The sequence below is a fragment of the Temnothorax americanus genome, unplaced genomic scaffold (genome assembly GCF_048541705.1).
Source record: "Temnothorax americanus isolate GAGA-0224 unplaced genomic scaffold, ASM4854170v1 Scaffold1, whole genome shotgun sequence".
Classification (NCBI taxonomy): domain Eukaryota; kingdom Metazoa; phylum Arthropoda; class Insecta; order Hymenoptera; family Formicidae; genus Temnothorax; species Temnothorax americanus.
The window spans coordinates 1,452,963-1,476,146 of NW_027509230.1; the positions used below are offsets into that span (position 1 = coordinate 1,452,963).

General features: G+C 42.9%; 3 protein-coding genes across 17 annotated transcripts in view; all 3 read right to left on the bottom strand.

The window, feature by feature from the left end:
- The window catches only part of Tpnt (troponin T, skeletal muscle), a 13,373-nt gene extending 2,348 nt beyond the window's left edge, over nt 1-11,025 (bottom strand). The window contains exons 1-12 of one of the 15 annotated variants that reach the window (XM_077407223.1): nt 10,918-11,025; nt 8,564-8,609; nt 7,263-7,286; nt 4,850-4,867; nt 2,466-2,496; nt 2,133-2,237; nt 1,973-2,069; nt 1,857-1,893; nt 975-1,080; nt 674-892; nt 197-289; nt 31-111 (exon numbers count right to left, since the gene is read on the bottom strand). In XM_077407223.1, coding sequence (XP_077263349.1) covers nt 31-111; nt 197-289; nt 674-892; nt 975-1,080; nt 1,857-1,893; nt 1,973-2,069; nt 2,133-2,237; nt 2,466-2,496; nt 4,850-4,867; nt 7,263-7,286; nt 8,564-8,589 — 837 coding nt within the window. In that variant the 5' untranslated portion in view covers nt 8,590-8,609; nt 10,918-11,025. The other 14 variants (XM_077407262.1, XM_077407207.1, XM_077407241.1 and 11 more) reach the window with 14 other exon arrangements.
- A 1,414-nt stretch (nt 11,026-12,439) lies between these two features.
- LOC143898306 (U11/U12 small nuclear ribonucleoprotein 35 kDa protein) lies at nt 12,440-13,703 on the bottom strand. The gene is made up of 4 exons (XM_077407686.1): nt 13,547-13,703; nt 13,039-13,257; nt 12,730-12,943; nt 12,440-12,656 (listed from the first exon to the last, which is right to left on the bottom strand). Exons 1-4 carry the CDS (start codon nt 13,547-13,549, stop codon nt 12,550-12,552), a joined length of 543 nt encoding a protein of 180 aa, XP_077263812.1. The 5' UTR covers nt 13,550-13,703; the 3' UTR covers nt 12,440-12,549.
- Nucleotides 13,704-15,035: 1,332 nt separating this feature from the next.
- LOC143897945 (uncharacterized) lies at nt 15,036-23,169 on the bottom strand. Its single transcript, XM_077406941.1, has 7 exons — nt 22,740-23,169; nt 21,532-21,622; nt 19,412-19,615; nt 19,161-19,302; nt 18,680-18,879; nt 18,441-18,593; nt 15,036-17,660 (listed from the first exon to the last, which is right to left on the bottom strand). The coding sequence occupies exons 1-7, from the start codon at nt 22,771-22,773 to the stop codon at nt 16,331-16,333; spliced, it is 2,154 nt and encodes a 717-aa protein (XP_077263067.1). The 5' UTR covers nt 22,774-23,169; the 3' UTR covers nt 15,036-16,330.
- Nucleotides 23,170-23,184: the final 15 nt, after the last annotated feature.

Consider the following 23,184-nt stretch of genomic DNA (forward strand, 5'->3'; position numbering starts at 1 on the left):
GTTGAATAAGTTAGAAGGGGTTACACTTACGCCTTCAAAAAGTTTCTTCTTGTCGTCGTAGGACCTGGTATCAACGCGACGTTCGTACTTCGAGGCAACTTGGATTTTCGGCTGTAAAAGAGATCGATTCGATTAACAAAGCTTCTTCCTTGTATTTTCCTTTTTTCCGCGCGATACGATATACGTGATTACGTACGGGATATTTGCCGGTTAAAGCCTCAGGATCGAGACCTTTCTTCAAGGCTTTGTGCCTCAGTTGTTGCTTCTGACGTTCCTTCAGCTCTTTAAGCTGCGATAAAAGGGCAATATCGATTTATCAATACGGCCAGAAAACAACACGGACTATAATTAAACTCGTGTCTCCGAGTAACTTATTTATCAAGCGGAAATGGTCAATATGTATACTTCTTTTTCTTTCTTTTTATTTTTATGACACTTATATATGGTATATAAAATTATTATATATAAATAAATTTCTTCTTATGCAATCTTTCATTCATTAAAACCACCATTTCTACACAATTGCAAACTATACAATTAAAATCTAGCATGACAAACAGGCAATTCTTAAAAAAATAACGACAATTTAAATTTTATTAGGAATGCGATAAAATTTATACTGTTCAAATAGGGCGGAACAATTCTCAGTATTTTTAGAATCGTAAAAGCTCACATCATAATCCTGACGCTTTTGTCGCTCCTCCAGATCGTACTTTTCAGTTTCAAGTTTGACTATGGTCTCCCACAATTCGGTAGCCTTAGTACGGAGCTTGTCAATGGACAGACCTTCGATTTCCAAAGGCTTGATGCGAATGCTAAGGGAGATCTTCTTCTCTTCCTCGAGCTGCTCTTTCGTCTTGTTACGCTCAAGTTGCGCTGATGAAAGATTACCCTAAATTCACAGAAAAGAAGAGAAAAGATACCGGTTACAGAGAATATACGCAATTGCTGCTTACAGTAAAGAGAATACTCACCTCAAGACCCTTCTTGGTGATGGTAAAGTTTGGACCCTTTACTTTACTTGCGTCTTTCATCGCTTGCATCATTGCCTGGCGTTTCTTTTCCGATTCCTCCAGGCGCCTAAAGTTATAGCAAGCAAATATAAAACAACACATAATATTACACAATGCATATAAAAAATTTTTTAACGAGAGCACTCCCTTAATTGGATGAAAAGATCATTTTTTAATAAAAAAAATATATATATAAAGCACAATAGATCCTACTGTGTTCTTCTACTCCGTATTCAAGTAGTTACGTAACTACCAATGATCAATTTAATTAATGCATAATAAATTTACCAGTTTAATATCAATTGAACCGGAGAAAAACAAAATAAGATATAAACTAATTCGTTTGATCTTAAACAATTTATTTTTCTATAGATGGAGAAAGGCAAATTAGAATCACAGTTGTTGATGTGTATGGAAAATTTACATCGCAAATAACGGTTCATATAACACGAATGTCAAATACTTATGTCAAAAAATGTTACGTAACATAAATCAATAAATTTATTATTGCAAAATTTTTTGCTCTCGTCAGCGATAAAAATAATTTGACATTTTTGCTTATTTAATTGTTATTTAATCGCTCGCGACATAAATTTTTATATATTGACAACTAATTGGCTCTTTTTTGTTTATCGACATTTTATATCAAAGAAAATTTTCTTTTATTTTTTTTTATTTAATTTATTTCTTGTTTCCCACAAAACACTAGAGAGTCAACTATTTAGAAAAGAACCGATATTCATACAGAATTTTTCATGTAAAATGACATTTCTATTTCTTATAATTCTTGAATACATTACGGAGAGGCATTTCGTATCAATGATATATTATATAAATACCTACCGTCTCTTCTCTTCGATGTCACGTTGTTTCTTCTCCTCTGAAAAAATTTAGAGAACTTTAAGTTTCCAGATTCTGTTTAGAGGAGAATACAGAGACGGACACATAAGTGCAATTACCAATTTCACGTTGGCGACGTTCCTCCTCTTCCTTCTTCTTCTGGGCCAATCTCTTCTCCTCGTCCGCGCGGGTTACCTTCCGTTTCGCTTGTTTCTCCTAATACACAGCATAGTTCCCAATATTAAATACAAATAAATATTGATCAAGAAGATATCGTACCTTTAGTCTCTTCAACTCGTCTTCCTCCTTGGCCCTCTGCTTTCGCCATTCCGCTATGTATTCTTTGAGCTGTTCGTCGAGGTCGCTTCTTTTCTGTTCTTGCCTCTGAATTTTTAACGGATTTTAGTCGTAACGCGTATTCGATATGTTTCTCTCAACAATCGTGCTAGAGCCCAACGTGATTCCCAATGCGATCGATAGATAGAACGGGGTTACCGATATACATTCTGTTTATCCGCAAAAGGCGTATTTTTACGACGAAGGTGCTGTACGGACGCACGGGGGAATTTGGGCACTCGCACAATGTTTTATTTACGAGCAGCCAGCACTCACCTTCATAAACTCGATATTCTCGCCAGATTCCCTGAAGGAGGCCGGAGTGAAAACAAAAGTAACTCTCTTTAAATCACGACGGTTGAGCCCGCTCTCTGGAAGATCTCGCAAGATCCCCCAGAACTCCATACGCGATTCTCACGTCCATATCTCCACTACTTTATTACAACTCCATCCATTCTCTCCCGTAGTGCATATTTTATTCAATGCCGCTCGTCGCACGTATACACACACAGACAACACATGGGCGGAACATACAGACAGATAGATAGATGCACGGAGTCAGAGAGAAACAGAGCGGGACAGAGAGGAGAGGTGGCAGAGGCGACATGTGAAAGAAAGAAAAAAGTGAGAAAGAGAGACAGACAAGAGAAGATGAGGAAAGAAAAGAGGCAAGTAGTAAAAGGCGATAATGTGCAAGCGTATATAAGAAAGAAGAAACCAAAGTGCGCACCGCATTGCAGCGAATCACGGGAGAAGGCATTAATGGAGAGTAGCGAGGAATCCCATGACTGTCTTTTGGGATAGAGTTATCTCAGTCGTAAGGACCGTGGATTCGTAAATGACCGGAAGAGATATCGGAAATGGGGGAATGACGACGGCGCATCGGAGATACGCTTTGGGAGGGAGGGGGGGAATGACAATTGTGAGCGTTATAGGCTTAAAATTGTTTGCAAACGGATTTAACGGATAATTTCGCTCGATTTTTTCCAGACCGAGTTGGAGGTCAATCCGTGAAAATTCACGGGGACACGTGTGGGACTCGTGTCCCGAAAGATAAATCGACGAGAAGGGGAGAATACCGCAATCGTCATCGGATTTCGGCTTTCCTTCCCCACCCGGGTCTCTTAAAGCGTTCTATTGAATTTTTTAGGGGGGAATATTTCTTTTTTTCATAATTTACATCGTGGAAGATGTCGTCGGGGATGTAAGAACCGCTTGTTCATGGGATCTGCGGGCGTGGGTATATATTGCAATTATTGCTTGCGAGTCGTTCAATTATGGCGCAAAGTCAATATAAATTAATATGGGGGATCGGACAAAATAACGAGCCTTGAGATACAAGGACGTGTGACACATCGCTTTGACGTAAACTCGAACAAGACACGTGATTATGTACAACTCGTTAATTCGTTAATTAATCAGAGAGACAAAACGTAAAACACGCGGGGGGTGCGAAAGAGATATAAAGTAAACGAGGGAAACACATAAAGAGGGGGGGGGCCTCGAACACTGACGACGAATGATCAGACGTCACCGACAGGATTGAAATCCAGAGTAATCGTTCTCGACTATATACAATTTGACTTTTGACCAAAAAACGCAAATGCACGATCGCGATCTTCTCGCAAGATTCGGCATTTGCGTTTATGCAATTTCAATGCGACAATAAATGCCGCGGATATACCCCTGGCTTTACATAGTTTGTCACATATAATTCTACACGGTCGAAATGGAGAAATTCGTATCGAGCTCGCAAGATTAACGCCGCACTGCAGATATGCTGCATTATTATGTATATCGAACGCGCGCGGACCGGCCGTTAATAAGATCACGTCGGCGCCGGGGCGTGGTACATTTTGAGCAGACGTCGGTCTCGGAATAAACTGTGTTACGTTATTGTGCATATATTTATGAGACGCCTGGCGGGCTCCCAAACGGCTCAAGTATCGTCGCGCTTTAACGTTATGCAATCGCGATGGAATATTCACGAACGCCCGCGACGTACCGCCGCGCGCCGGTCGCGCCTGCCGCTACCTTCGATAAATATATCCCTATTATTATTCGCCGTCGCGCGCTACACACAGGCCAACGATCGCGTTATCCGTCCCGTATCTGTAAACAAGATTCTCTCTCCGGCGATATAGATAGAAATTGGCGAATCTACTACAGAGCGCGCAACGCGACCGTAACGCCGAAGCCGCGGTCTCTTCCGCGATCTCATTCCTGCCGTGACGAAAAATCCAAAAGGGTCTGGCGACCGGTTTCACCAACGTCGGTCCAGCAATCGTTAATTTTGTAATTTTACGCTCCCGGTCTTTAGAGACAGAGAGGCGAAGATTCATCGCGATTTACAATAAAGGCGTAAGACCGGCAAATTGCGTTTACAATAGCTCCTCGAAGGGACGTGTTACGCACGTATCTTCTTGAGAACGGAACTTGGAAATATCTTACCGAACTTCGTGTGCCAGTGAAAAACAATTTATCCCTTGGCCTTTCGAAAATTAAGACAAAAAAAATATCTCCTCTCTAAAGAGATTAAGAAAAACGAATTTAATCGACGTCGGAAAAACCGGACGGGGGAGGGGGATGTGAGAGAGCGGCCGAAGAGAACAGGGAAGATATATTATTGACGTGTAAACACCTCGATATATTCAACTTACTTTTGGGACGCCCTACCCCTATAAAAAAAAGAAAGTACAGATTCATTAATAACGTCGTGTAATTGGTCGTTGCTTACGTAGGACGTAGGACTGCACAAAGCTGCACGTAAATTATAAAAATCGGTATCGCGCTCGTCTCCAACTTGCGCTTTCCTATCTTTTTTTTTCCGTGCAAACTAAATCCGACCGCTCGATCGATTGATTTGCACGTTTTTTTTTTTATTGCAGAGACTGAGGTCGTTCCGACACTCATTGCGAGCGAGTAACCGGTATGCGTCGCTTGCTTTAACAATTAAGCGGCTCGTCGTTACTTTCTCTTCAACGGGGATCTCGTAGCGCTTTTGCAAAAAAAAAAAGAAAGAAACGTTTCGTTGCCCATTTGCCATAATAATGCGGATAACAGAGGCTGATATTAGGCGACAGATATACAGTCGACAGACACGACGAGGACAAAGATAAGGCTTGGAGAAATAAAATGCGGGGTAAAAAACGTGTATATATATATATATATATATATATATATATATATATATGTATATACTTTTGCAACTGCATCTCGTCAAAACCTCATCGCTTCTGTGAGAGGAGAGGTCTCGACGATGCGTATTGTACGGTCATGTGTGGTCTCTCATACTTGAGATATACGTGTACATGTGTGCGTGTGTATACAGTCGTCCGTGATACATAGAAAAGCGCGATAGCATTGCTGTTTGTTTTCTCTTTTATTATTATTATTATTATTATTATTATTCTTTTGTTTAAACCATCGACGCAGAACAGCGACACAAGACAGACGTTGAGAAGACAGCGAATACACCGGCGGCAGAATGTAATACTTTACAAAAGAATTGAAGTAGAAACAGAGAGGCGCGGGGGATGGACACATCAGCGTCAATTCTTTTTCAGACAATGTACCAAAAAGAAGAACGTCACTGAAAAAGCGTTTTTCGTCGTTCTCTGGCAAACCAAATTCCGATGAATTAAACATTAGAAGTATTTTGTCAGAGCGACGTTCTTCTTTCGTGTGCAATGTATAACAATTCGACGAGAGAAGAAAATCAAAGAAAGAGAAAGAGACAGGGAAAAAGAGAAACGAAGGGAAAGGGAGAAAGATAAGTAGACAGATATAGAAAGAGCCAGCAAGTGTTTTGTTACAAAAAAAAATTCTATGCAAAAGTAAACGACTGCGGCGGCACAACGCGTGTGATGATCAAGACAAAGAGAGAGAGAGAGAGAGAGAGAAAAAGAGAGAGTATAAAACAGAGAACGGACGAACAATTAAAGACTACACCGAGACAACAAAGACAACAAGACAGCGATTAGACAGCGGGGAAGAAAAAAAAATAAACGACACTGACGACAGCGCGTGAACGTACACCATTTATTGGCCGTCGAAAAAAAAGAGAGATAGAAAGAGAGAGAAAAAGAGAGACGTTCATATTTGTCGTGTGCAAAACTTACTCGGTCTTCTTCTCCGGCTGCCTTCGATTTTGACATATTTTGTATCGTACCGCGCGGGTCGATTAGCCGATCGGTCGATGGTCGAGTGACGGTTGGTTTGATTGATTGGTTGATTGGTTGGTTGGTTGGTTGGTTGGTTGGTTGGTTGGTTGGTTGGTTTTGTGTGTTGTATGTGGAGATACACACAGACAGAGAGAGAGAGAGAGAGAGACAGGGAGTGAATAAACAAAACAAAAAGAAAGAAGAAGAACGGAGTTCATAAATCACAATCGGCAAGAGAAATCTGTTGCGTGTTGCGCGGCGCAAAACGAGACTTCGGAAAGCTATTATTCTTTATCTTCTCCGCTATCGATTCCATCGTGCGCGCTCGTTGGGCGTTTGTTAGCTTTAATCTAACTCGACGTTCTATTTCTACGAAAGGAGAGCACCGACACCGACGATATAACGACATTTCCAAGAAAAAGAGAAGAGAGGAGAGAGAGAGAGAGAGAGAGAGAGAGAGAGAGAGAGAGAGAGAGAGAGAGAGAGAGAGAGAGAGAGAGAGTGAGAGAGAGAGAGAGAGATTTAGAGTAACTCCGGTCTTGATTTATGGATCTCGATAAATCTTTCTCGACAAAATCTCGCCGGATCCCGCGCGTGAAACGCCATAAGTATCTTTACGAATATGCATTATCTTCGCAAAGTAAAAAAGAAAGAAAAAATTAATCGGATCTGTCAGCTAATTCGAATTTTGGCGAACGATCTATTACCCCGCGAACTAAATCGAGAGACTCGCGCGGCTTCTTTAATCGCGAGAGATCGAAATGGAATCGCGTCTTCGCAGTAGCTATACCAGCGCACGTTACAAGCCTCAGAAACTTACTTCCTGAAATAAGAAAACGTAACAATTCGTATGTTAGAAAGATACCGGGGAGCGTAATCGGGGAAACATTTAACGAAAGTGAACACTTACACTTCCTCGACTTCCTCCTCGCTGCTGCAAAAGAGAAAACGGAAAAAAGTCCAGTTTAGTCAGGGCGGAAACAACATTGGCGATCGGGGCGTTCGAACGTGAAACAAACGCGGGGAGAGGAGGACATTCACGGGGGGGAGGGTATCGCTCTCAAAGAGCTAGGGTCTTTTTAGGGTTGCTTCAAACTCTCGCTTATTTTCTATCACACGGATTGATTTCTGTCAGTATATATATGTATGTCATCACGCGAATTTACTTTGCTTCGTGAAACATGGCAATGAATTTGCAATCCGACCGTGCAGATAAATGCAAGTGATTGAATTCAAGTTTTTATATTCTTATCTTAGATGTGTCTAGACTCGACCGATTTATTTACTTCGTCTTTTCTTTATTTCGAGCTGAAAGCAAATTTTCTCAAAACGTTTCTATAATAACAAATAATTAAGTTAAGTACTTAATTTAATGAGAAAATATGTAGAATTGTATTTTACACATCAGTGTTGCTTTAGAAAGTTTGAGGCGGTAATGCAAGACACGAAAAGCATCTAAGAAAAAAAATAATAATTATGCAAGCATGTGAAAATCGAGTCATCGAGCGACAATTAAGGATGAGTTGACTGAAGTATCCTAGTCTCGCTTTGAGTGCTAATTAAAGGGGTTCGTGCGTGGGTGCGATTGGGACGTGACGCACGCAGCTGGGGCGGGCACCGAGACGGCAAAAGTTAGACGACAAATGTGTGAAACATTTAGAACACGACGATGCCACAGATCTGTTTAACCTTACGTGGGCGTGATATTTAAACTTCGCTCGCACTTTCGGGTTCGTATACGATATCGTGATCAACGTTCAGCGAGCGTGCCACGATCTTGCCTAATACCGCCTCGGCATCGGCAAAGATCCGCGATTTGTCGAGTCTGGAAATCATTGGCGCGTACCTCGGCGCCTTCTCTCTCGCATTTCGGTCTACTCATCTCGGAGAGCGACGATATCGCGTGTTTTACAGGTCGTTTATTTTGAAAATTATGCAAATCCTATACTTCCCGAAGAGAAAATCTGTTCCCAAGAAGAACAGAAAGTCAAATTGACATTATTTTGACTTTTCTGTTTTTCTTAGGAGGGAGAAATGATTTTTCGTGGCGCATGAATTTTTTACGCACCCATCAGAATTTGTAGAACTTGTACCAAAATTGGAGTTGCATCAGTTTCAAAATAAGCGATTGAGAATTACGGAACGCGAGCCAACGGATGACAATTTACGATCGACGTTGGCTTGAGAATAACGATCAGGGGAGCTACTTACGAGTATTGTTCCTCGTCGTCAGACATGTCGGCGGCTGTTTAAGGCGCTGCAACACAAAAACGAGACGTCGATTACCAGGATGATCTGCCGAGTCAACGGCAAGAGAGAGATTTTTAAACAGTAGAGCGACTAAGCGAACGGTTGATTTATTTGCGCGTTAAATATCTCTAATTAGATCACACTGTTCGATGAAAGTTGCACTGCGCTATTCTTCTAGGAAAAAAGATTGCGTAGTTTAAATTATATCGCGTAACGTTAACACTTTTGACATCTTTGCGGTGAAATCGTCGAGGAGCGAAATCTCCATGACGTTTAACATAGCTATCACAACTTTCGTAACTCAACTATGCGTGCAACTTGATACTGATACCAGCTCCGACGACGGGCACGTCACGATCAATTCCGCGTGAACAATCTTGATTAGATCGCGTGCCAACGGTGCGATAAATTTCGGGAGATAAACGAGCGAGGATCAAGAAGGGATGAAAAATTGGAAACCTAACCGGTTACGGGTGAAGAAGAAGAAGAAGAAGTCGCGCGGAAGGACCAGGCGAGAGGAAGCGGCAAGGGGGGACAGGGAGCACCCGGGAAAAGAGGCACGGGGCACGCGCTTGGCCGAACCTTCCGTGGAAGAGGGGCACCCGGAGGAAAGCCGAAGCTGAATGGGCCGGACGGCGCGCACCGACGACGTTCCCGAAGTAATCCGATACTTCGAGGCGAGAAAGAGAAAATGCCAGTTTGCTAACCCTGGCCGCAAGCTCCGGCGTCGCGCACAAGCTCTATAAGGAGCCCGTCCCCTTCTCTGCCACGTTGCTCTAATTTTAGAGAGGTACAACACACGCTCGTTTCGCTCTCCTTTCCTTGCCTTCTTTACGCGGACGACGAACGTCGAAACCGCGGCGTTCGTAACCGGCGTAACCCTAGACGACGAACGGGAGGCGAAATATCTTGAACGTCCGCGAAAATGTCCGCGAGTCCGTCGGAATATTGCCGTAACGCGGCAATGAAATCATATAACTCGTCCTTGTGTTAATTTACTTGTCGCAGTTGCCAAATAAGTCGAGGTCGAAGTACAAAACTGTTAATCCTCGACCGACACGAAGTGACACCTCAGTCTTTTATCTCAAACTATTGTCCGGTTTTATACCACAAGTTTATGAGATCGTTTTGTCGTCTTCTTCTCGGCACTTTATATTAATGATGATATATAACGAAATAGCATAAATAATAACGATATAATACAATGATACGACAAAAAATGTTATAACGCAAAGAAAATGGTGTAAAGAAAATAAAGAATTCGGAGAGGGAGTCTTTTTCGGATCGCACACGCGAGAGGAATCCGCGGATAAAGTTTGCGCGAGAGTCATTAATCTATGCCAAAAAAATGCCGAGCGGAATAACAAACGCATTACACGATCTTACATCAATCAATTTTTTTTCGCATAATCATTCACTCGCACGTCCGTCGCACCGAAGGTCAGAAATTTTTCCACTGATGCGCGCAAAGGTCTTCCCGATGGGCGAGTAGATCGAGTCCGCGCTTCGAGCGGACGCGGCTACACGCATTCACGAGATTTTCACTGGCTGAGGAACATCGCTCTCTCACTTTCCCTTTCCGCACATTGAAATGAAAAGATGCTTTTAAGTAATTTTACGTGGTCCACACTGATCCTCCTCGGAAGATGGATCGCGTGATCGAGCCTCGGAACTTGGGCTAAATCGTCCATTCGTCCCCCAAGACGTTTCGTCGCGGGTCAATCTTCTTCAGCAATATAAATATTGTGCAGAAGCGAGGGGATTTCCACCGAGGTTTTCTCGATCGTTAATTATTTCGTATCGTATCACATCGTTTTCACATTCACGACAGTTCACACATCGCGGAAAGGTCATCGTGTAGTTCATCGCGAACGTTTTTCGGAACGAGAGCTAAAACAGAGAGAAGGCGAAGGAGGTGCGCCTTCCGTACCCGATAAGAAACGAAGGAAAAGAAGAAAAGAAGAAAAAAAGAAAGAAAGAGAGGGAAAGAGAGAAATTACAATAGGGATGATTATCGAGCAGAGAATGAAAAATGTCGAACTTACACTCGGGGTGGTGTCAATGCGTGTGGACGAGTGCGGGCGTGCTAGTGCGCGCGCGCGTGTGTGTGCGTGCGCGAGCGCGTGTACGTTGGACGTATACGCGCGCGTGTAGATGGCTTTCACGGGGGTGGCCCAGCCGGGTGAAACCGCGAGGGAGAAGAGAGAGAGAGAGAGAGAAAAAGAGAGATGATGAAGTCCCGCGACACTCCGCAGAGGGATGAGAAAAAGAGAAAGAGAGAGAGAGAGAAAAAGAGAGAAAGAGAAGACACGCACACGCACAGGAGGAGCTTGTCCCGGTGGAATGTGGAGTCCGCGACAGCCTGAGCCGCTCTGAGGTCCGCGAAGTCGTCGGCGTACCGGACATCAGCCCCCGACTCCGGGCGTCGTGCCCGCCCCGGTTTAAGGCCTCTCATTTCTTCCCTCGCCCGTCTTTCTCGCTCTCGCTCTCTCTTTCTTTCGTTTTCTATTAATAGAGCGGTGATCCGCGTACGCGGGCCACCGGGAGTGATACGATCCTGGTTGATACTATTTTCGTGTCTTTTCGCCGGCGAGTCCGCACGCCGCGCTTCCAACTCCTCCTGCGGACTCCGCGCTCTTCCGCCACGCCGCGCCGGACGGATTCGACGGACGACGGATTGCTCCAAAAGTAGGCCCGTTACGATCTCACGCCCCCACCTCCCGATGGCCGTTGACAACGGTGAGGTGAACCGGCTGCAGAGGTCCGCGAAGATCCGCTGAAGATCGCTCGAAGATCGAGAATCTGGTCTTTTAAATTTAAATTGTAGAGTATGAAGATACACCGAAAATTAGCGAGATCTCTACTCGTTCTCCCCCTACGCATGTAATTGCATACGTAATTGTGTGCAATTCATTAGTTCTAATATCTTAGTATCTCAGCAGAAGCTTCTAAAAAAGACGACATAATTTTTCAGACTTCCTTTAAACTTCTTTTAAAAGCTTCTGCCAGCTAGGATGATTACGATACGCTTTCATTTTTAGTTAATATAATCTCTGTGATAGGTTCGATTTAAATACGAATGCTTCTCGTTAACTTTCCCCCTCCCCCCCAATAAGACATAAGAACGGTGTAATTTCGTATTTATCAAATTGAAGTTTCTTAAAATAAAATTATGTATATATATGTATATATTCCTTTGTAACAGTCTTCCGATATATTTGTAACATTCAAGAATGTATGTACAGTGCTTTTCTGAATCGAAACAAATCGAATCGACTTTTATGATAATCACAATTTACATAAAAAAAAAGCTCGGGATAACAAACTGTTATATGTCGTAACTTTGGTTATTTTCAACGTAAAACATCTCGGCTATGCTGTCGATACGCGCTCTTTGTGACTCATATTCGCCGAGGAAAAAAGAACGCACTGCGGGGGCACCGTTGATGAAATCGTAGTAGAATCTGAGCGATAAACGAACGTGGGCTGTCTAAGACCCTGCTGAAGGGTACGGGATGCCCGTGTCATCTTAGTCATCTAACTAGCGGAAGAAAGAGGGTTGCCTTATCAGCATCGCCGCCGTTGTCGTCGGTGCTGAAAGTTTAAGCTTGGATGTGACTGTGTGTCGAATCGCGAGGTGCCTCCTTATATGGAGAGAGGCGTGTGTGGGAGATCGCGATGACGCGGTATAAAGTTGCCGGCGCGGGCGCGAATATACGATTCCCCGCGGTGTGCTCGAAAGACCATCTCGCGAAGATTTAGCGCTAATCCGCTAAATTGTCCACGCGATCTACGACGGGAGACGAGATACGACGCTCGAATGACAAAACCTGTACGTGCTCTGTATGTTGCTTTATTAATGCATTGGAATAACAAATGGAAAGGTATAGGAATGAAAGAGGGGAAACGGTGGACGGAAATAGTGTCGCAAATGTCGAACAGGCTATTTATCTTTTCGGCTTTAAAATATTAGGTACGATCGGTCGTTTAAACGGTCGATCTTTTCCCCCGAATCTCAGCTGGCCCGATTCCTTTTTGCCGCCAAAACCACCTCCTAAGAATCAGAGAGTTAAAATTTTTCATATTTGTCTACGAAAATTGTGCGCCTCTAATTGCTGATTACACACCGAGTCTCCTGGGTTTCCATCCCTTCAAAGTACGGCCGCATTCGTTGTCGATAAATATTTTGTATCCCTTTAACGTGGCGTCAATGGTTCGTCTCAACGCTCTTCTAGCGTCCTCTTCGCTTTTCATTTCCACAAAACCGTACCCTTGAGAGAGTCCGGTCACCACGTCCACTATTACCTTCGCCGAAACGACATCTCCATGTTTGCCAAAGAACTGAACGATAACAGTTTAAACAATTTTACAAATGATTAATATAAGACGTACAATAAAATTGCCAAACGTGTCGTTCTATTCGAAGATAAAGTTACCTCTTTCAGGTCGCAATTAGCGATTTTGGGACCGAGTCTAGCTACAAATATAGTTCTTTCCGGCTTAGATTCTAGATTGCGCGGCGGCTCGTAGTGCATCAGCATTGCCCTGCTAACAGCCTTATCGTGAGGCTGCGTGTCTGTTCCGTCGATACTACCCGCCTTTAAGGGATCGTATTCTCTGGCGTAAGGGGTCCAATTCTGCAACACGTCCTCGCCCTAAAATATAAAACGGTCAATCACACCGACGTTTCTCAGAACAAGTCGTAACGTGCTGTCATACAAATAACTGCTACTATTATAAAGTTACCACCTAATATTTTAAAGATTAAATTGACTAAACGATTAATTGTCGCGAAACAATATGCACGCTAATAAAGTACCACAGAATTATGCGGTATAACCTAGAAATGTCAATTGCGTTAATCCTAGTACATGCATGTTAATGCAATTTAACGTCAAGGTTGTCTGTTATTTCAGTATCTCGTCGATGAAGAAAAATACTCACCATTTTAAATATATTTGTGGCGTCAGAGAGAGAGAGAGAGAGAAGCGCATTTAAATATTTAGTAAATAAATCGCATATTTGCCCGACGAAATGTAAACAAAGCGAACCGAGACCGAGACGCCAACTGTGCACATAATTGCGAACCGCGAACGTGGAACTACGTAGCTATATTCGGGAATTTTCCCACTGGGTAACACAGTTGCGGTTCTGATCCGTGCTGTATATCCACAAAAAATATAGGTATGTATCATTTTGACAGGATCAATATATGTACGTATTAAAATTGTTAGTTTAATTTGCAAAATTAAATAAAACTTATACAGCTCAAAAGTTGCGAGACAAAATTATACGATGCTCTCGGTTAACAAATGCCTTCGTGTCCTACATTATTTAATTATTAATTTGTTTATTAAACATGGTGCGCTGTAATAATTAACTATCGCTATCGCAATATTATTTCGTGTAGTGACACAAGAAACGAAAATATCTAAAAGGTACAGTTAAATATACAGGATGACTCATACACACACAATTCGTACGGGGTCTCTCGTATTTTCCCTCTTATTTTTTCTCCAATATTTTTCCTCCAACATTTTATCTCCAGTATTTTTTCTATTGCCAATCGCGAAAGAGATACGATCAGTTTGTATGACTTTTGTATAAACAAGCTCGTTGTTTTTTCGCACGTTGTTGATAAAGACTTTGTTAAAAATAAAATACAACTTTATACGCTCGCGTTTCACATATAAGTGTATAGTATTTGTAAAATTATATATACACGGTACACATATAATATATACATATATATAGATGTAAAAATACACGGACAATATTTCAGACGAGTTCAAATTACATCCAAAACAGCCCGCGGGAAAAATCCAATTTTATCGAATTTCAATCGACAGGAGCATCTATACTCTCATATAGCTGCAACAATTTGTTTTACTGACAATATCTATCCGCCCAGCTGTGCGGAATAATCGGGTATTTTTCGTTGAATAGTATTATATATCAGAATAAACAACGACGAGGAAACACGACCTCGTTTTCAATCGCGGCCGAATGATTACGCCGGAATTTGCGCGCCAGTTGTTTCATTTCGATAAACGTTTATCCGTTCTCTCCCTCTTGTCCATTATTTGTTCCGCACTTAAAATCCGACAAAACGCGTTGAACGAACAGTTATATGAAATAATGCAATTAAGGCATATACGCAAAAGTGTATTGGCACAGATATGCGAAATGACTATTTCGCGTAACGTTATCGAGCCTGGATCGATGCACGATATGTCGTTAGCCGATACTAGATCAAGTCGAAGTCTAGACGCGCGCCCATCCGTTTCAACGCCAGGATGGCGTTGACCGCCTTAACCCAGCGCTTCTTAATGACATAGCGTTTCAATCGGTGCTTCTGTATCGGGTTCTCCAGAGCGGCTTCCAGCCAACGGTGCTCTATAAGCTTTCCCGCAGACGGTCTTTCCCTATAGCAAGAAGACCAATCAGTTTCTTAATTTATTCGCTATTCGGATGTGTGGGAGATGTGTGGGCGCGAAGCGAGTGAACTCGAAACTTTTCTATAGAGTACTCTGTGATTTATATATTAGATATAAAATATGAACATGTGTGTGACATATGTGACTATATTTAACAAGAAACATGTGCGTGAATGTATATGTTATTTCAATCAGCTCTCCTGCAAATTTCGTGCAACATTATATACCGACAATGAGTAAAAAATTCTAGACTTAATCTATTTTATGTCTCTCTCATAATTGTTATTATTATAATACATGAGAATATATTCGATTAATTCTATTAATAAATAACAGTGTATTAAATATAAGGGTTTCCCTCTGGAACGCGCTCGTTGAAAAATTGTCGGTTGCAGAAAAAATGATATTTAAATTCGGAACGACGAACTTTGCGCCGTTGTTTCTGTTGAAAATGTCTGCACGATAGATTTATTAGCTTGCAAGGAATCAAGTCGAATTAAAATTCCCTGTAGATATAGGCTCCTTGAAAATTAATTAAATTGTACTGACGACATATAAAAATATTGATTTGAGGGTGTATCGATGGTGCACAGCTATCGAGAATTTTGCTTAGAGTAATGTAAACCTATCATCCTTATTATCCAAATTTAACTCTCCGTATACAAATATCCATCAGAATCGCGTCTATATTTCAAGTTTAATAATAGAGGACTTTACGGTCTCTTACACTTGCGCGACATTTTATGTATATATACATTATATTTTACGAAATGTCACGAAATTGCAAGATTCCGACTTGTTTTTAATTGTGAAAACACATCTGCAGAAACGGATGTGAATCCAAGATTCAGTCGGTCACCGAACTTAAACAGGCGTCAAGATAATTAAAACTTAACTTTTTTTTTTCGTTTAAACAACTCTTCTCTCTTCTAATTTTTTCTTAAAAAATTAATTATTTAAAGAATAAGAAATAAGATGCACTTGTTTGTGTCATTCGTAAGTGTTTGTAAAAAATAATTAATTGTAAGATGGATTGAAAGGGGTTGAATAATAATAATCATTTCCCGACTTTGAAGATCAAAGATTCACATTTTCATAGATTAATCTTTGCGAATCATCTACTAAGTATATTATTATAGGCGTATATCTCATTTTGAGAATCAAATTGTTCCGAAATAAACGAAATTACGATCGAAAGAAGAGAGCAAAGATCGTTAACGCCGCGCATTTTCCTGATCCGGTCCACGAACCATTCGCAAGTGCGCAATCCGCAAGCGCGCGGACGTGTCGTTCAACGATGTATCGACGGCGACGTGGATGACGCGACGTCGGGAGATTTCGTTTCCTGTTGCTTCGACTGGAAGTACTGCGCCAACGAATTCATCGTCCTCCTAGCGATCGTGTCGGCCCCGCGCCAGTCCAGGCTGACGGACTTCCTGCCGGTGGCGCCGACACCACCACCACCACCACCGCCGCCGCCGACTCCGCCGCCGCTGCCGTCGGACATTGTGGTGACTTCCTCCCATTCGCCCAACAGATGCAACAGTAGGTCCTTCGTGCTGCCCGGCTCGTCCAAGTTAAGATTCTTGTGCAGGTCCCGCAAATTCGATATCCGTGGAACATCCCTGCTGGTCTCGCCGAAGGATCGTTTCGCGCGGGACCGTCGCCACGGGGGCGTCAGGTCCATTTCCTCCGCGCCGGTGGAAGACCTCCTACCTCTCCCGATCCTCTCCCCGTTGAACTTCTCATCGATCGTCTCGGTGATCGTCGTTCGTTCGAGGGAATATTTTCGAGAATCTTTGCGTCTCTCGGACGTATCACCATCGCCGATGCTCGTTCTCCTCAGGGCCACGAACACGTTACCGAAATTTGGATCGAGATTGCGCCTGTCGAAGCTGCGGCTACCGTGAAAGGTCGTTCCGTTGAGCTTTCGCTGCCGAGTGATGCTAGACAGTTTCTCCGTGATCTCGTTGGTCTCTTTATCGACGTGAGACGTCACTTTAACATTACTCCTCGAGTATCGCTGCGCTTCCATTGGGCCTCCGTTATTTTCCTCATTCACCCGCGACCCCATGGCGATCGAGCGCAAGTGCTCGGACAGCTTGATGATCTCCTCGGCCAGAGCGATCTGGCTGGCGGGATCGCGACGGTTTCGCGCGGCCGCCGTACCTTCGGAAGCTCTCCTCTCCAAGGACAAGCTGAGATTCGGCACGGACAACAAGTGGCTAGAATTATCTCTCACGGTTGCAGGGTCCGTCACCCTCTCCGATTGCGTGCCGCTGCTGCGAAGGCTGTCGCAGGGTGAGGGACTGTGACCCCGCATGGATATGGATTCGTCGCGACTGCGAAGCAGGTTCCTCGGCAACGCGTGATACGAGTCGATCGTGTACGGGCTGTCCGGATGTTCCCGCCAACGCTCGACGAACAGTCTGAGATTGTCCTTGGTCACGTCCAGCTCCTCTCTGCCGTTATCGTCGACGACACCGATGACGGGACGATTCTCGATAAAGGCCGTCCGTTTGGCCGCCGCCAATCCCGCGACCTCCTTCTCGCTCTTGGGCTTGTTCATTTTTCGGGCCAGCCATCGGTGTTGCCGACATTGCGCCGCAGTCATTCGCTTTCTGAAAGATTCGAAAGGCTCGTCGTGAGGAGGGTCGTGCTCTGGTGTCCCAGGCTCGATAGTGCGTTTTCCTTGTCACGTGGAGACACGCGCGTGATTCCGCGATCCGAGGGCGAACAATTATGACGAAAATGTATAGACGAAGAATACAACGATGGACTCGAATATCGTACAAATGTGCGTATATTACGTGCGTTATGAGTATCCGAATGCAAAATTCTCGATAAAAAACCATCCGACGGGCGAAGCTTTGTATACCGCTGTTGCTCGTTTGACATTTGGACGCTCTCGAAACAACAAAATCGTTTCTTGAATGCGACGAGAATAAAATAATATAGTTGATATACAATGTCGAAACAACATACATTTTGTTAAGAGTTACTACAAAATGCAATAAATTCTTATATTTTGCTACAAGATATAAAATCGCTTTTTTCTTGTCGCTGGCTTGACAAATTCGTGGAAATTGATATATATTAAAGTAGAACATAAAGTAGATTAGTCACGATAAAAAAAAGTGCGGGTTGCTTTGCGAGCCATACACACACACCCTCGCAACGAGTCAAAGAGGATAAATTTAAACAGTGTAACAGAAGGAGCTTCTTCTCTGATTGTGAGTGAAATGGTAATACGGGAATACAAGAAGAAGAGGTGAGAAACTGCAAAGAAGAAGGAAGCAAGGAGAAGGAGCAGGGAGAGAAAGAGAAATTGGAACTCAGAAGAGTAATATATACGTACAATATATGTATGTATGTAACATAAAATATAAAAATATACTTACTCCTTGTCTTTCACCAGAAGGCATCTTATGAAATCCTTGGCATCTTCCGAGATCTCGGTGAAGGCCTCGTGATCAAAGTCGTACTTCGCGATGGTGACATTCGCCATTGTCTCAATGTCCGTGTCGCCCATAAACGGTGATAAACCGGACAGTCTAAAATAGTTAGTTACATGAGCAGTCTCGATCGTTACGAGGCGTATCCTTTGTGAAACTGTAATATGCGGAATCGTACAACTTACAATACGTAACAAATAACACCAATACTCCATATGTCGGTACCAAATCCAATTTGATCAAAGTTCACGACTTCGGGGGCAACAAACTCAGGCGTACCAAACAACACTTGTAGTTTCTTACTCGGATCGTATTCCCTCGCCAGGCCAAAATCGATGATTTTGATTCTGTTACCTTCTTTCGTCAGGCATAGTATATTCTCCGGCTACACAACGGACATAATTTTAATTAATTACACAAATTACTAAATAAGAAGAAGATTACATAGATAATTATATTCTCACGAGTAAACAGATCAACTTTCAAAGATTCTTTGATAAATATAAGACATGAAAATTTGGAAATAACTTTGTAATAAACATATTACGATCGTAAAAAAATTAATAGGAAGATTTACGAGGAACATATGATTGTCAAATATACCAATCTTCCACTATATTCAAAATAATTCGTGTCGACAATATATAAATTAAACACGCGACTCACTTTTAAATCGAGATGCAAAATCTTTTGACCATGCATGAATTCTATTCCCTCGCATATCTGCCGCATAAAAACGGCGCAGCTGCGTTCCGTCAGTACGAAATCGTCGTCTATCACTCTCTCAAAGAGCTCACCGCCGTCGATCCTTAAATGATGGAAATTTAAATGTATAAATCCCACAGAGCGCGCGTCTTTCTAATCCTAACGCTCCCTTGCCCGCTGTTTCGCCCCCCGCAAGAGAAAAAAAAACGTACAGTTCTAGAACGACATATATCTGTTTCCCCGTGTCAATGGCATCGTACAGCTGAATCAATCGTGGATGCTGTAAGCGTCGCATGATGTCTACTTCTCTTTGCACAGCACGTCTGTCCTCTTTCCTCGTGACGTTCACCACTTTCGCGGCGAGCATCAACCCGCCTGTTTTCTCCTTACATCGGTAAACGATTCCAAATTTTCCCCTGAAACGAGTAGAGAAACCAAAAATTAATCGAAGACGATTGGATACTTTTTGTTCTTACTTTGTAAATACTGTGTGTATAATCGGGTAAAAAATCATTTGGCTTATACAGGGAATAGCTACGTAAAAATTGAATTGAATCTCCGTTGATTAGAGTAGCAAGCGTAGTATACAAAATCGCGCTACCGGCGCTACGATCTTTGAAACACAGAATTGTTGGGTAATAAGTAACAAGTAACGCGTAAAAAGTGATAAACACTGCTGGACGATTTGCCAAAGCTGTACATCCGCAGCATGTCCCTGGCAGCACAAAGCAGATCACAACATACTTGTCACGCGGCCAAGTCAGCGAGCGAATCATTGTGTTCGTGTATCTAATTGTAAGTCAACGGATGCGTCGGACGCAATTATTACACCTATTAATTAAATTCTATTGTTATACAGTAATTAATATAATCAAATTATTAATTTATTAATTAATCGCCGCGTTACATAAAGAGGCGAGAGGACGGAGCGATTGTGCCTGCAGCTAAAGGTCGCTCTTCTCTTAGGGTTGAATGTGAATGTTACAAGATTTCCTACTAGAAAACCATTATTTCGCTTTGCTGTCACATCATTATTATTAAATTTCTCGTGCTTGACATTTAATTTTTGAGCGACGCCAATATCGTGAGGACAGAAAGAAGCAATTTGGCGAGAATTACGCGTCCAATTTTTAAGAAAATAAAAAATCGAAATCTTTTTCAGTTCATTTTAGCAATTCGCTCTCGAGCGCACCGTCCATGCTCCTATACTGGACTCGTCTGCGATTTCGAAATCGTAGCGTAGGGCAAACACGTTCATTGTCAAACTACATTCCGGCACTGGCGAGTCGGCCGAGTTCACCACCGGTGTCAAGAGCACCGGCACGCCCAAGCTCGACGTCGGAACGTGTCGTTTGACGTGCGTGCCGTTTCACTCCACGGGTCGAGAGAAACGGATATTTATTTATAGACGTAAGTGTCGCGCTTGGGTCCTTGATTGCCGGCGCGAGCGAGATCGCCTTATCACCTTTGCGCTGCATTCCGCAGACGTGCACCTGACGGCAACGGCAACATTCCTGTAATTCTGTCACTATATACCGTCTGATTTTGTGGAAACGGGCCAACAGCTCTAATATCTTAAAGAATATTGGACACTCGATGCAAGAATATCGAATGAAGGCCATACTACGACGAAGACATATCAAATATTTGTATTTAGATTACCGGTTTAACCCGGGAACGGGCGCCTGGGGTGATTTTTACACTCTATAATAATACCTATCGAAAAAATGAAGCTCACATCACAGCAATTTTAACGTGTTGTGCTTCTTTTATTTTTTAAATATTTTTGGTTTCTCTCTCTCTAAAAACTAATAAATTATAGAACAATCGAAAATACGCAATATGTATGTAATAACAATGACTTTTAATCGGGGTATGCAAACATCACCCCAGATGACCATTTATGCAAAAAAAAAATCAAGCGTCTGTTTCCGGGTTGATCAGGAGTTAATCGTCATGCAGTGTATATTACTTCATCTAGAGCGGATGGAGCAAGAAGAAGCATTAGCGCATTTATCTCTAATGTTCTATACTATTTTTCTACGATCTTCCAGATCAAAAAGGATGTGTTGTTATGATCGCATAAACGAGGTGCTCTAAAAGTCGATAAATTAAACTAATTAACTATATACGTTGACGCGCGTGATCCTCGTTTCCGCGCGTTGCGTTGACTTCCTGGAAATTCTCTCCATTAATCACGACGTCAGCTCGACGTCAATTCCCTGGCTGTATCGAGATTGATACGCATCCGATCGCGCGTGATCGACGCGTCGTTGGCACGATACACGAAGTGTCTGTACACATCCGCTGATCGATGGATTTAATCACTCACCGTCCGAGCTCCGACTGGATGTCATAATCGTCCTTGAACTCGACACCTCGGCGTATCGTCACGTCTCTATAGGGGAAGCTGGGCTCGATCTCTGAAAACAGGCGCGCGCGCGCGCGATGGTGAGACGGGTGGAATGCGAGGGTGAGTAGGCGTTTGGCATTCAATTTCATCGCCGAGCGATGAGCCGGCGTATCTTGAAGATGGAAAGAGGGCAACTTTGAGTATCGCGCCCGTTCTCCTCGAGAGTTTTGGCGCCAACTTTTCGCCAAGACTTCACGAGACGCCATCAATTGTGTATCCTTTTCTTGTTAGCAAGTTTTCTCGTTATATTTTAATGATTTATTTTGAGAGAGTTTCCCAAAGTTTCTCCATTCTTCTCTTCCTTAAAAAGGTTCCTATATCGATCGTTCCCTCGAGCCCGATGTCCATCTTCAAAGATAAGCCCTTTAAATAGAATCTATTTTTTTATCTTATTATTATATCTTTTTTCATTTATTTACCTCTATTTATATTACACGTCTCACAATATTTTTGTTCTTGAAGGATCTTCCACACAGAAAAAGTGTCGAATCAAAACTTATATATTCGTATATACGCTCAATCTATAATTTTATAAGACATTTAACTTTTTTTTGCTTGGATGAACTATATACTTTATTCGAGCAGGCTTTCTTCGCTAACTCAATATAATCTCATTTCAAGATTTCCACATTGAAGTTAAAGATATTTTAAAATCAAGAATATTCTTTTTTTTCTGTACACCAGCTGCCTACAATTTCACGCGCGGGATGAGTAAAGATAATAAATAAAGCTTTAATTTCGAGATGCCCAAATTCCGACATTACGCGCGAAAATAGCTTCTATATGTTTGTTCAAGGCGCGGAAATTCCTACGAGATACGTCTCTCCGTATTGCTAAAATTGTATTCGCCGAGAATATTTCTGTTTTAATTCAGTGGCAGACACTTGGGTATTAGAATGCGTCAGAGAAGATTAGAACGATGCTGCTTGAATGAGAATAGTCATCTTTTGATTTCCCCAAAGTCGCGCCCCGTTCCATCGAGCGCGCTGACAGGCGCGCACACGTTTCGCGTTTCCCGCGTTTCCCGCAACATGCCCTCTTTTCCCCTCCCCGTTTCCCGGGTATTTCCTGTTCAGGAAAAATACAATTATCCCGTTTCTTTATCCTCCTCTCTCTCTCTCTCTTACCTCCCACCGGATCCGACTCGTCTACGCGGATCATGTTCCTCGAGCGATTTCACGACGAATCGGCCGCCGTTGTCACCGCCGTTCTCCCGTCTTCCCGGGAAACAAGAGGAAAGAGAGCGGAAACGGTGATCGTCCGCGGGTTCTCCGCTTCTCTCTTTTTCTCTCTTACCCTTTCTTGCTCGCGAAAATAAGAATCGCGAGGAGGTTTCGCGCGGATTTTCGCACTCGCGCGCGATCCCTCGATCGATCCGGCGCGAGCCACGGGCGATTATAAACTATCTCGCGGCGGCTGTTTCGTGTCGCCGAGATGGTGGTCTCTTCTTCTTCCCCGGCTCGGACGGATTTAGATTTTCGGCGGACGCCGCGAATTCTGCTGGTCGGTCACGTGGCCCGTAAGCCCTAACGATCCTCGAGGTGGGGGTAAAATAGTTGGCATCGCTCTTCT